The following is a 12030-nucleotide window of genomic DNA, read 5'->3' as shown; positions in this document are numbered from 1 at the left end:
CTGGAGTCCTATACAGTAGGGGACGTCCCAAAGTTATCACCCAGGGAGGGAGTGCTGTCGGTGGCTTGCAAAACTAAACGTCCGAACTTAGAGTCACCGGACGCAAATGTATCAACTTGTTAAATATTGCGAACGGGTGGGCTGAGGACCACGTCATCGCTCTGCAAAATTGAGTAGTGAAAACACCTCTGGCCGCCGCCCATGAGGCACCCACTAATCGGGTGGTATGAGCACCCGTCTGAACTGGAACCTGTATGCCACAGGAAATATAAGCTTGCCGAATGGCAAGTCTAGACAAACACTGCTTAGAAGCTGACCAACCCTTCTTATGCCCCTCATAAAGAACAAACAAATAGTCCGACTTCCTGAAGGACGACGTAACTTGTACGTATACCGGTAAAGCTCGGACAACAGCCAAGGACACGTCCCCATCTGCGAGACCCTGAAAAGATGGGACCACAATTGTCTGGTTTACGTGAAAACCCCGAAACAACCTCAGGAAGGAAACCTGCTCTTGTACAGAGTTCTGCCCTATCCTCATGAAAATTTGAAAAGGGGCTCTTATACGATAAGGCTCCCAACTCAGAAACCCTCCTGGCCGAAACCAAGGCAAACAATAACGTGACCATCCTAGAGAGATAGTTCAGGTCTGTTCTTGCCAACGGCTCAAAAGTTGGTGATCTCAAAAAGACTAACACCAAATTTAAGTCCCACGTCGCAGTGGGAGGACGAAAAGGGGGTTGTATCCTCAAAACCCCCGGTAAAAAGGTTTGAACCTCTTGCAAGGATGCTAACCGCTGTTGAAAGAGGATGAAGAGAGAGACGAAATTTGAACCTTCAGAGAGCCCAGCCTCAGTCCTACATCTAGACCGGCCTGAAGGAAAAGTAGAAGTCTGGATAAGTGGAAGTTCGTTGATGTTCACCCACGTTCCTGACACCAATCCATGTACTTCTTCCAAATCCTGTAGGAGTGCAAGGCTGTGACCGGCTTCCTAGCGTCAATCATCGTAGGAATGGCCGTTCTTGGTATCCCCTACTCCTTAAGATCTGGGTTCCAATAGCCACGCCGTTAAACGCAGCCTGTTCAGTGTTGGAACGGTCCCTGAGATAGCAGGTCCTCTCTCCGAGGTAACCGCCAAGGATCTTCCGCTAGTAACCCTCGCAGGACTGAGTACCAACTCCTGCGGGGCCAATCTGGTACAATTAGAATCGCCCACACACGCTCTCGTTTCAACCGTTTCACAACCTTGGGTATGAGGGGGTTATTGAGATCACTCCGTCTGCTGTTGGATCTCTAGTCCTGGACACATATCTGGGCAGCTTATTGGTTTTGCTGAGACTCCATCAGGTCTAATTGAGGTAGAGCCCATCTCCTCACCACCCTGTTGAACATCCGTGGATGTAGGCACCACTCTCCCGGATGCATGTCTCGGCGACTGAGATAATCAGCTTCCGAGTTCTCCACACCTGGAATGAACACTGCCGAGAGGATGATGTTTCGTCTTTCTGCCTACAACAAGATCTTTGTGGCTTCCTGTAACGCCATCCTGCACTTTGTCTCCTTGACGGTGTATGTAAGCCGTCGTCGTGACATTGTCAGACTGTATCTTTAAGCGTTGACCTATGACTAGGTCTTCGGCTAAGAGAAGCGCATTGTAAACCGCTCTCAGCTCGAGAATGGTTATGGGCAGTCTGCTTTCCTGTACCGTCCGCCTGCCCTGAAACTGATGTTCCTCCAGGACAGCACCCCAGCCTCTAAGGCTGGCATCCATTGTTAGGATCCTCCAATCCCAAATGTGGAATCTCTTGCCTGTTGCGATATTCCTGTGCAACAACCACCAAATTAAGGAGCTTCGCATGCACAGTGGAAGTCGGATTCCTAGATGTAGAAGCCAGTACGAAACTGCTCCCTGAGTAATGAGGTTCATCTGGAATGAAGTCTGCCGTACTGGAGAGCCTTGAACGACGCCACCATCTTCCCGAGAAGTTGCACCCAGAGGTTTAGAGAAACCGGTTGGGCGTCCTCAGTACCCGAGTCGCTAATCTCTGTAGGTCCTGGACCTTGTTATCTGGTAGGAATACTCTCAACTGAACCGTGTCCAAGATGAGACCGAGGGACTGAATCCGTTGAGTAGGCACGAGGTTGGATTTCTGGCGATTCACAATCCACCCATGTTGAATGAGAAATTGATGAACTGTCTGAACATACGTGGTCAGCAGTTCCTGAGATGATGCCTTGATCAGTAGATCGGCTAGATAAGGAATAATCGTGACCCACAACAGTCTCAATCCTGCAACCATGATTGCCATGATCTTCGTAAAGATTCTTGGGGCTGATGATAGACCGAACGGCAAGGCCCTGAATTGGTCGTGATCAGTCACCAGTGCGAACCTTAAGTAAGCCTGGTGAGGAGTCCAGATTGGGATATGCAGATATGCGAATATCGGTATGGTTTTGGTACGACAAAAATACTGGAATAGAAACCCGTTCCTCTCTGCGAGGCTGGAACTGGAATAATGACCCCTGACCGTAGCCATTTCTGAATTACTGTTAGTAGTGCCTTCGCTTTCTGAGGGCACCGAGGCAATCCCGTTGTAAAAAAACTGACTGTGAGGCCTCTATTGAAAATCCAGTTTGTACCTCTGGGAAATTATGTTGTTTATCCAAAAAGTTTGGTGAGGTTTTGGCCCAGATGTCCAGACGCGCTCCCAGCAAGGGGGACCCCAGGTGAGCTGGGAGGCCGTCATGCCATGGCCTTGTCAGCAGGTTTATCCTGCTTTCTGGTCGTTGACTGTGAGCGGTCTCCACCTCTGCCTCCACGTGCCTGTGTACCGAAACCTCTTCCTCGGGCTCGAAAGGACTGTGATCTAAAGGAACTAAACATTGTTCCCGAATAACCTCTCCTAACCTGTGGAGTGGCTCTCGTATAAGGAGTAGGCAGAAAAGTGGACTTCTCTGCTGTAGCTTGTGAAATCCACTTGTCCAACTCTGGACTGAAAAGCATTTCACCCCCAAAGGGGATGGATTCCATCGGCTGTTTGGTGTCAAAGTCCCCTTGCCATGCTCTGAGCCATAAAAGCTGTCTAGTCGTTATGGCCGATGTGGAGATGCGCAATGCTATCCTGCTCACATCCTTTGAGGCTTGACACAGGTATGAAGCTGATTCTCGAATATGTTCCGCCAGATGGGTAATATCTTTCAAGATATTTTCCTCCTCAACAGCCTGTACAATACGTCCAGACCATGCTCCCATGGCCTTGTTACTGCTGCTATGAAAATTGACTTTAAAGCTGTGTCAAACTTACGATCTGAAGCATCCTTTAAAGTCATTACATTAGGTATTGGGAAGATTGTCTTCTGTGACAACCTTCCTAGGAAAGTATCCACTATTGGTGGAGTCTCCCACTTATCCATTACACCTTTAGGTAAAGGGTAAGTTACTTGAAACCTCTTCGGTAATATAAAGCGTTTATCAGGTTGCTTCCAATCCTCTGAAATTAGTTTTAGATGTAGGAATGGGAAACACTGCTGAACGCGGTCTTTGGGATTCTAATAATTTGAAATTCTCTGGCTTCTTAACTTCTTCCACTTTAAAGTTTAGGATCTCTTTTACCGTGTCAATTAAGGAATGGAGACCCGAGATTGCCGTGTCCTCTTACAGAGAATCGGCCTCTAGGTTAGATTCAATTAACTCACCTTCCTCTGTATCAATAAGACCCTCATCCTCCTCTGATTCTGGTACAATAGGAAGAGGTTTTTTAACTGCCTTGCGCACATTTGTTTCTGCTTGTGCGGGCGGCGGTAACCTGATGAGAAAGTCTTCCATTGTTTTTGAGAATCCCGCAGCCCATTCCGATTGCTGCTTGCGTGATTCTGCCATCTCCTTGGAGATTTTATCTGCAAGGTTTTCTTCCCATGACCTAGACGGAGCACTGCTCCCAGGTGTAGCGTCCTTGTCTAAGCAGGAGTCGCACACCCCGGAGCTGGCAACCCGCGTGCTCGTCGTGTCATACAAACTAACAGGTCTTGTTGTTTAGACCCCCTACCAGGGTACTACGCAGCGCTTTCTCCTTTAAACTAGGAAAAGAAAGACTGTGCTAGATGACGGAAGCAAAGGTGTCAGGTCCAGCTGGAATCACTCTCTCCTTCCTTATATTGCAAAAGGAACAGGACAAGAATAAATAAATAAAAATAAATAAATAAATAATTTTTTATTTTATTTATTTTTTTAATCACCAGCTGACTTGCGACCCCCACACCCCAACTGTAAATCAGTTACGATGGTAGAGTTGGTATCCGCCTGCTTCCTTGTATTTTCTTAAGGATCTTTGTAATAGAAGTCCTTTGAAAATATAAATTTGAAAGTAGAATTATTTTGTTCAGGAGATCCTCACAGTATCTTTTTTAAAATATAAACTTTCACCAGCAGAGGGAGCTGTTGTTACAATAACCATCCCTCTTGGCAGGTATACATGGGGGAGGGCTGATCCCTGCCCCTTAGAATGGCGCCACTTAGGAACAAGTAAAATGGGCGCCAACTGAGAACCCTGCCAGGCAAACTCCATCCATCATAACCTACCAGCCAGCGCTTATGAGCAAAGATTGCAGCCCATCATTATAGATTTATATATAATATATATATATATATATACATAGGGGGGCGTACATTCCCTCACGCGGCTGAGGGATCTCCTGAGCCGCGCGGAAATCACTGCAGCGTCTCAACCCCCTTCCGCTCGCTCCGGGACCGCTCAGACTAAGTCCCGTCGCGGCTTTGTGTCTTCCCTCAGGCGGCTGAACTCTCCTGTACCTGATCCGGCACTGCCCTCTGCGTGCTCCGGGACCGCCAGCGGCGCTTGTCAGCGGCTGTATAGTGTGGGAGACGTAGTCATACCCCCGGCGCGGTCCTTCAGCCCCGCTATGTGTCCGCTTGCTGGTGACCGCTGCGCCGCTGTGGTGACCTCAAGTTGAAGTGGGAGACCTATATGCCCGGCGCGCTCTTCCAGCCCCGTTCAGTCCCTGCTTGCCGGTGATCGCTGCGCTGCTGTGGTGACCTCATGTGTAAGTTGGAGACTTAATCATATCCCCGGTGCGCTCTTCCAGCCCCGCTGAGTCTCTGCTTGCCGGTGACCGCTGCGCTTGGTTAAATATAAAAAACCTTTATGCTGACAGTGGAAAATAAATAAATAAATAAAAACCTAACATGGGCCCCTATTATACAACCAGTACTCACTGCGCCTGGATTAGAGGATCTCCTTGCAGAGAGATGCAGTTCCCTTCAATTGGGATCATTGTCTCTCCAATATTAAGCAGCCTTGTCCCCCTTTTTGTTAGGTTGACGCAGCCCTTATTATAGATTTTTAAGTTTTTGTCAGGAGCTCAGTGCTCCACATGCTGTACCTCCAGCACAATTTTCCAAACTGAGGGAGGAGGGATGTGAAGGGGGAGGAGCCGGCTGGGCAGACAATGCTAATTTTAGATTGTGCCACACCTCCGGTTGCAAGCTTCACACCCCTACTGTATAGGACTCCAGTGTCCCCTAGTGGATGAAAGAGAAATCATATGTACGTATACATTACCACTACACACACGATTTGTCAGACACACAGGGCCTAATTCATGCTTGTACGCAATGCCGATGTCTTCGCAACAGAGCGATTATCAGCAGACGGCGCATGTGCCGCGATCGCGCTAAGATACCTTTGTGATCGCACTGACATTTTATACATAGTGTGATTGACAGGAAGGGACCATTTGGGGAAGTTAACATGGGATTGGCGGCAAAACTCATGCGTGTCATGGTCATTTTCGAGGCGTGTATCTGCCGTCAGTTCCGATCATGTACGCAGAGAAACATGGCGAGAGTGTCGTTACTGCCGCAGCTAGTCTGTGTACACAAAGGTCAACCTTAGGAGTCGATGCGCCTTGTTGTTGCGTCAGTGCTGCGTATGAGTACGCAGTTGCTCAGCACCTTGCGATGGCTCCGGTGGGCGTCTATATAGGTTTCTGGGTGGCAGCTTCACTTGTGACGTTCAGCAGTTCTGTAGCCTGACAATTCCCGGCTGCATGGGCGTGTGTATACCAGCATGAATTAGGCCCATGTTCCACTGGAGGATGCGCACATTGGGGGTCATTCCGACCCGATCGCTCGCTGCAGTTTATCGCAGCGATCGGGTTGGAATTGCACATGCCGGGCGGCCGAAGGCAGTCATTTCCCTGCGATCGCCTCTGCCTGATTGACAGGCAGAGGCGGTCGCTGGGTGGGAGGGGGCGGCACGGTGGCGTTTGGGCGCCGTTATGGGGGCGCAGTCCGGCCAACGCAGGTGTGGTCAGGCCGTGTGGGGGGCGGGCCGCAGCGGCTGCGTGACGTCACACGCAGCCGCTGCGGGCCGGGGAGCGACGAGTAGCTCCCGGCCAGCACACTAAAGCTGCGCTGGTCAGGATCTACTCCTAAAGTGCAAAAGCATCGCCATCCCCCTGCATGTCTATTGTCATGATCGTAGCCATGCAAAATTTTGCAGGGCTACGATCAACTCGGAATGACCCCCACTGCCTGTTACCTTACAGCAGGTCACGGTTTATACTTATTTACTCTACAACTCTGTTGTCTGGAAATTGCATAAAATAATTACCTGCATTTTCATCCCATCCAAACCTAGCCTGTAATAAGAGAGAACTGTAAGATACAAAATCAAGGAGTAATATAATGGGCGAGTGATTGAGATGAACAGACCACTAAAACGCAGCAAGTAAAGATGTTCTGCAGATTATGGCAGATCTTACATTTTTGAAAACCAGCGGAAAGCACGATGGCGGGGCTGCCAGATTCTCACAGTAATATAATTCTAGTTTCAGTAATACAATTAAACCACACATCTGAATTTAGTTTGGGATGCCAGCGGACAGAAGACCGGTGCTGGAATCACGACACAGCTTAATATACCGACACCGGAATCCAGAAAGCCGACATCCCAAACGTAAGTATTAAGGGGGGGTGGGGGGGGGTTAGGGTTAGGCTGCAGGGAAGGAAGGTTAGGGATAGCCTGCAGGAAGGGAGGGTTAGGCTGAGGGAAGGGGAGATTAGAGTTAGGCTGCGGGGAAGGAGGGCTAGACTGCAGGGACGGAGGGTTAGACTGCGGGGAGGGAGGGTTAAGGTTAAGCTGAGGGAAGGGGAGGTTAGGGATTGGCTGTGGGGAGGGCTGCCATCAGAAATGATGGGGCCCGGGACTGACAAACTTGGAAGGGCCCCCACCCCGACCCGTAGCTCCCCCAAAGCTTACCAGAGGGGTCCCGGGAGGCAGCAATGAGGATCGCGGGTACAGGCCAGCTGGCAGTTCCTGATTGGCTGTCGGTCCGTGAGCTCCGATTGGCTCACGGCCGGCTGAATAGAAAGAATACACACTGCTGCTCTGTGTGCCTCCATGGCTGCCTGCCCTGCCGATGCGCACCGCGCAGGCAGCTATCCTGTACCCGCGATGCTCATTGCTGCCACCCAGGCCCCCTCTCAGCCAGGGTTTGAGACTGGAGTCCCCACCGTCCCCCTTGATGGCGGGCCTGGCTACAGGAAGGGAGGCTTGGGCTATGGGAGAGTTAGGGTTAGGCTGTGTGGAGGGGAGGGTTAGCCTGCGGGAGGTGGTGGTTAGGGTTAGGCTGCAGGAGGCTTAGGGTTAGACTGCGGGCGGGCTAGGCTGCGGGAAGGGAGCGTTAGCTTGTGGGAGGCGGAGGTTAAGGTTAAGTTGCGGGGAGGGTTAGGCTGCAGGGAAGGAGCGTTAGCTTGTGGGAGGCGGAGGTTAAGGTTAAGTTGCGGGGAGGGTTAGGCTGCGGGAGGGGAGGGTTAGGCTGCAGGGAGGGAGGGTTAAGCTGCGGGAGGGGAGGGTTAGGCTGCGGGAGGGGAGGGTTAGGCAGAGGGTAAGGATTAGTTTTACGTTTGTTATGATAAATGGTCGGGATTCTCACTGTCATGATGCCGTGTCGGTACTCTGACCGCCGGCATCCTCAACGCCAGGATCCCGTATCACACCCATCTAATTGGTTACTCTCAGCAGCACCAGCTTTTTCTTATGCGCCAGTTTTCACAAATGTGCCCTGTTGTCAGCGCATCTCTGAATTATAAGGTGCAATCCACTCACCAAAGATAGTCGGGTATACGATCTACATGCTGCTGGAATGGCGGCGACTCCGGTCCATCTACGTGCCAGCGGACCAGCATATTGATCACCTTAGAGATCTGCAGAATAGAAGAGTCAGTCTCAAACCTACATATAGCAAGCAAATCATTCAGATGCCATCGGTGTAGGAGTCTGACACTCACCGGGCCAATGCTGATACACTTTGTAAACCGGTCATCAGCTATAACGTGGTCATAGAGTTCATGCACTGCGCGGCGTCGGAGGGCATCAATGTGGTAGGATTCATATATGTTTAAAAGAACTGCAAACAAGGTGAGGACATCAGCTTCTCAATATAAGTAATGATTGAGCGGACACACAATATTAGAGAGGTGTATGGCTATAACATTATTATATTAGTAAAAGCAAGAAGGCAAATAAATCTACAAATTGTATTCAAAGTACTACTCCCATATAGAAGTTTTTATTGTTACTTTCTTAGCTGTCCCCCTACAAATCATATGACCTTTTCAAAATCTCTCTGGAGACTTACATGAAATCACTGCACTCTAGGCATTGCAAGTGCTAAATTGACCTGCTGTGCATAACAAAAAAAAAAAAAAAGCACTTTGAAAAATACACATCTTAACTCCTAATATTTTACCCTGCAACACGAAATCTGTTTTCCTGGATGGAACACTCCCATCCCCACTAATGGTCTCTTTACAATGGGCATTGGGGGTCATTCCGAGTTGATCGCTTGCTAGCAGTTTTTAGCAGCCGTACAAACGCTATGCCGCCGCCCTCTGGGAGTGTATTTCAGCTTAGCAGAAGTGCGAACGAAAGTATCGCAGAGCGGCTACAAAATAATTTTGTGCAGTTTCAGAGTAGCTTCAGACCTACTCAGCGCTTGCGATCACTTCAGACTGTTCAGTTCCTGTTTTGACGTCACAAACACGCCCTGCGTTCGCCCAGCCACGCCTGCATTCGCCCAGCCACGCCTGCGTTTTTCCTGGCACGCCTGCGTTTTTACGAACACTCCCTGAAAACGGTCAGTTGACACCAAGAAAGCCCTCTTCCTGTCAATCACTCTGCGGTCAGCAGTGCGACTGAAAAGCTTTGCTAGACCCTGTGTGAAACTACATCGTTCGTTGCAATAGTACGAGGCGCGTGCGCAGTGCGCCGCATACGCAGAAGTGCAGTTTTTTTGCCTGATCGCTGCACAGCGACCGAAAGCAGATAGCGATCAACTCGGAATGACCCCCACAATTCAGGTATGCAACACTGACAGTCCACACATCAGTCCTTACCATAAGCAGCATTAAGCAATGTGCTATGGGGTGTGTACAGGTCACTGGAAGCAACATTATTCCTCTGTGCCGGCCAATTAATTCTGCTATAATCTTCTACATACAGCTCCTGAAGGGGGGAGAGTCAGGTCTGTAAATACCATGTTCCCGCAGTAAAACTAAACACAATTCAAGTCTTTTCCCCTCACTTGTCTTAAGCTGCAGATCAGGTCATCCTCGCGGGCACTCAATCGCGTGGCATAACAATAGCTCATGGGCAAATACACCTGTCTGCAGTGACACCAAAGGGTGCTGGGGTGAGCAGGGAACCACTCAGGAAGAAGCCTGAAAGATAGAATAAAAAGAGGTTTGACAGTGGCTGGAAGGAGAGCAGTTTGTAGAGGATGAGAGCAGGATAGTGTGACAGTGAGAAGAATGTATCAGCGGCAGAATGAGATCAGATAAAGCGTTACATGTAAATGAAGACAAAGAACACACCACATCTCTGGGAAGAGCGTGTTCATTCCCTCCCAGCTGTATACATTGAGCACAGCCAGCCAGAACTTCCCCCAAGAGGGAATACCAACGGCACCACCTGCAATACAAGTGAGATCAGATACGAATAGATATAAGGTAAAATGCTATGAAAGTGAAGGCGAAGGTATATAATCACTGTATATTCAGTAAGGCACAGGTTCTCAAACTCGGTCCTCAGGACCCCAAACAGTTCACGTTTCCAGGTCTCCTTACAGAATCCCTAGTGAAATAATCAGTTGCACCTGCGAATCTTTTAAAATGTATCGGTGAGTAATGAGTACACCTGTGCACCTGCCGGGTGACCTGGAAAAACGTGAACTGTGTGGGGTCCTGAGGACCGAGTTTGAGAACCACTACAGTAGCGTGATAACAATGGTTTGAACTTATGAAGGTATTGAGAATCAATATAAAATGTTGCAGGAAAAGCTAAGAAAGCACTCAAGGAACGAGTATACAACTCACCCTTACTATGCAGATTGTTTCGAGCTCGAGTCAGGTCTGGGTCATCCTGCGACACTCCCAGGAGGCGCAGGGAGGCGTAACTGAGAGCAGTGCCGAAAACAGTGCTTTTATCTTCAATATGCCTAAATCAGAGACAGATGCTTATCACACAATAACCACTGGAAGATAAAAGCTTCTCGTTAATAACAGGGATTCTCATGGGATGCACAATAACTAACAAGCTCAAGAGTCTGTACAGATGCAGGCAACGGTCTCTATAACATTCTATCCTGCCTAAGCCTGGCTCTAGCTGGAGATGCTCAGCCCGGTAGAGGAGATGGTTTCTTATCAAGCAATTCTTGGCCACTTATACCACTTTCATACCGCAATGCAGGGTCACACCCGGGGATTGGAAACGGGTCCAACCGGGTGTGACCCAGCATTGGACCCTTTAACACTTTCATCCCAACCTGGCAATATCGGGGAGCGGGGATGGAGACGGCATCGGGGGTGAGTGCGGAGGCGGCGCTGGGAGATGACATCATTTCCGGGCCACCTCTCCCTATGCAGTGAACGGGTCCTGGCTCGCATCGACACGGCAACACATTCACAGTGCACCTGACCCGGTATTTAACCCGGGAATAACACTGCTTTATTTCCGGGTTGAATTACCGGGTCAGGCGACCTGGGAATTCGTCATGGCCCCTTTCACACCGCACAGCGACCCATGTCGACGCAGCAATATACCAGGTCAATACTGGGTTATTTGTGCGGTGTGAAAGGGTAATAATTATAATATATCTATATCCTCCATAGGCGGCACTCAGGACAGTAAAGAAAGACTCTCACAACAGCTTGTTAATAAGCTGTTGTGAGAGTCTTTCTTTACTTTCCCAAGTGCCGCCTATGGAGGATATATTACACATAGCCCAAGGACTTTTGTGAGGAAGGCACCAGGCACAGTTTCCCAAGGTTTCCAGTGAGTGCCGGAGATTGTATGTATGTATGTATGTATGTATGTATGTATGTATGTATGTATGTATGTATATATATATACACACACACACACACACACACACACACACACACACACACACACACATATCTCCTATATAATAGCCCAGATCTGTGACTTTGTGACTCATTTGCTAACACTGGGCGGAGTCACAACACTGGGCGGAGTTAGTCAAATGAGTCACAGATCTGGCCAAATCTATAGGAGACTAGGAGCAGAAGCAGATAGTATGGGCATGGCACAGGCAGGGGTGCATAGCTCCCAGCTTTCGTCAGGAGCTTTCTTCAGGCAGAAAAAGGGACACACACGTGGCGAAAATGGGGCGTGACCAACGAAAAAGGGGCGTGGCTTCACAGGAGTGTCCCCGTTTTCGTCAGTGAGGGGGCATGCCCAGCGCTCTGTGAGCTGCTGGCATGCCCCCAGCGGCTGATTATGAGTCCGGGGGGCCCAGGGCACTTGAGACAGGGGAGCCCTATCTCATTGCTGTGCCTGCTGTGGGTTGGGGGCGTGGCCTAATAGCGCCCGCGAGGTCACGCCCCCTTATGCAAATTCCGTTGTTGTTTTTTTTTTTTTTATGGAATTTTGGCCCCTCAGCTAGGGCTAAATCCAGAGGAGTTGGTCGCTCCCCCCTACACACCC

The 12030-nt window shown here is 49.5% G+C and overlaps 1 protein-coding gene across 1 annotated transcript in view; it reads right to left on the bottom strand.

Moving 5' to 3' along the window:
• LSS (lanosterol synthase) overlaps positions 1 to 12030 on the bottom strand; it is an 83987-nt gene that overhangs the window by 43428 nt on the left and 28529 nt on the right. The window contains exons 5-11 of the mRNA XM_063933268.1: positions 10398 to 10519; positions 9897 to 9993; positions 9608 to 9743; positions 9420 to 9528; positions 8313 to 8431; positions 8131 to 8228; positions 6634 to 6661 (exon numbers count right to left, since the gene is read on the bottom strand). Coding sequence (XP_063789338.1) covers positions 6634 to 6661; positions 8131 to 8228; positions 8313 to 8431; positions 9420 to 9528; positions 9608 to 9743; positions 9897 to 9993; positions 10398 to 10519 — 709 coding nt within the window. The remainder of the gene's footprint in view (positions 1 to 6633; positions 6662 to 8130; positions 8229 to 8312; positions 8432 to 9419; positions 9529 to 9607; positions 9744 to 9896; positions 9994 to 10397; positions 10520 to 12030) is intronic.

This window comes from Pseudophryne corroboree, chromosome 7 (genome assembly GCF_028390025.1).
Source record: "Pseudophryne corroboree isolate aPseCor3 chromosome 7, aPseCor3.hap2, whole genome shotgun sequence".
Lineage (NCBI taxonomy): Eukaryota > Metazoa > Chordata > Amphibia > Anura > Myobatrachidae > Pseudophryne > Pseudophryne corroboree.
This window is presented reverse-complemented; position numbering and strand designations above follow the sequence as displayed.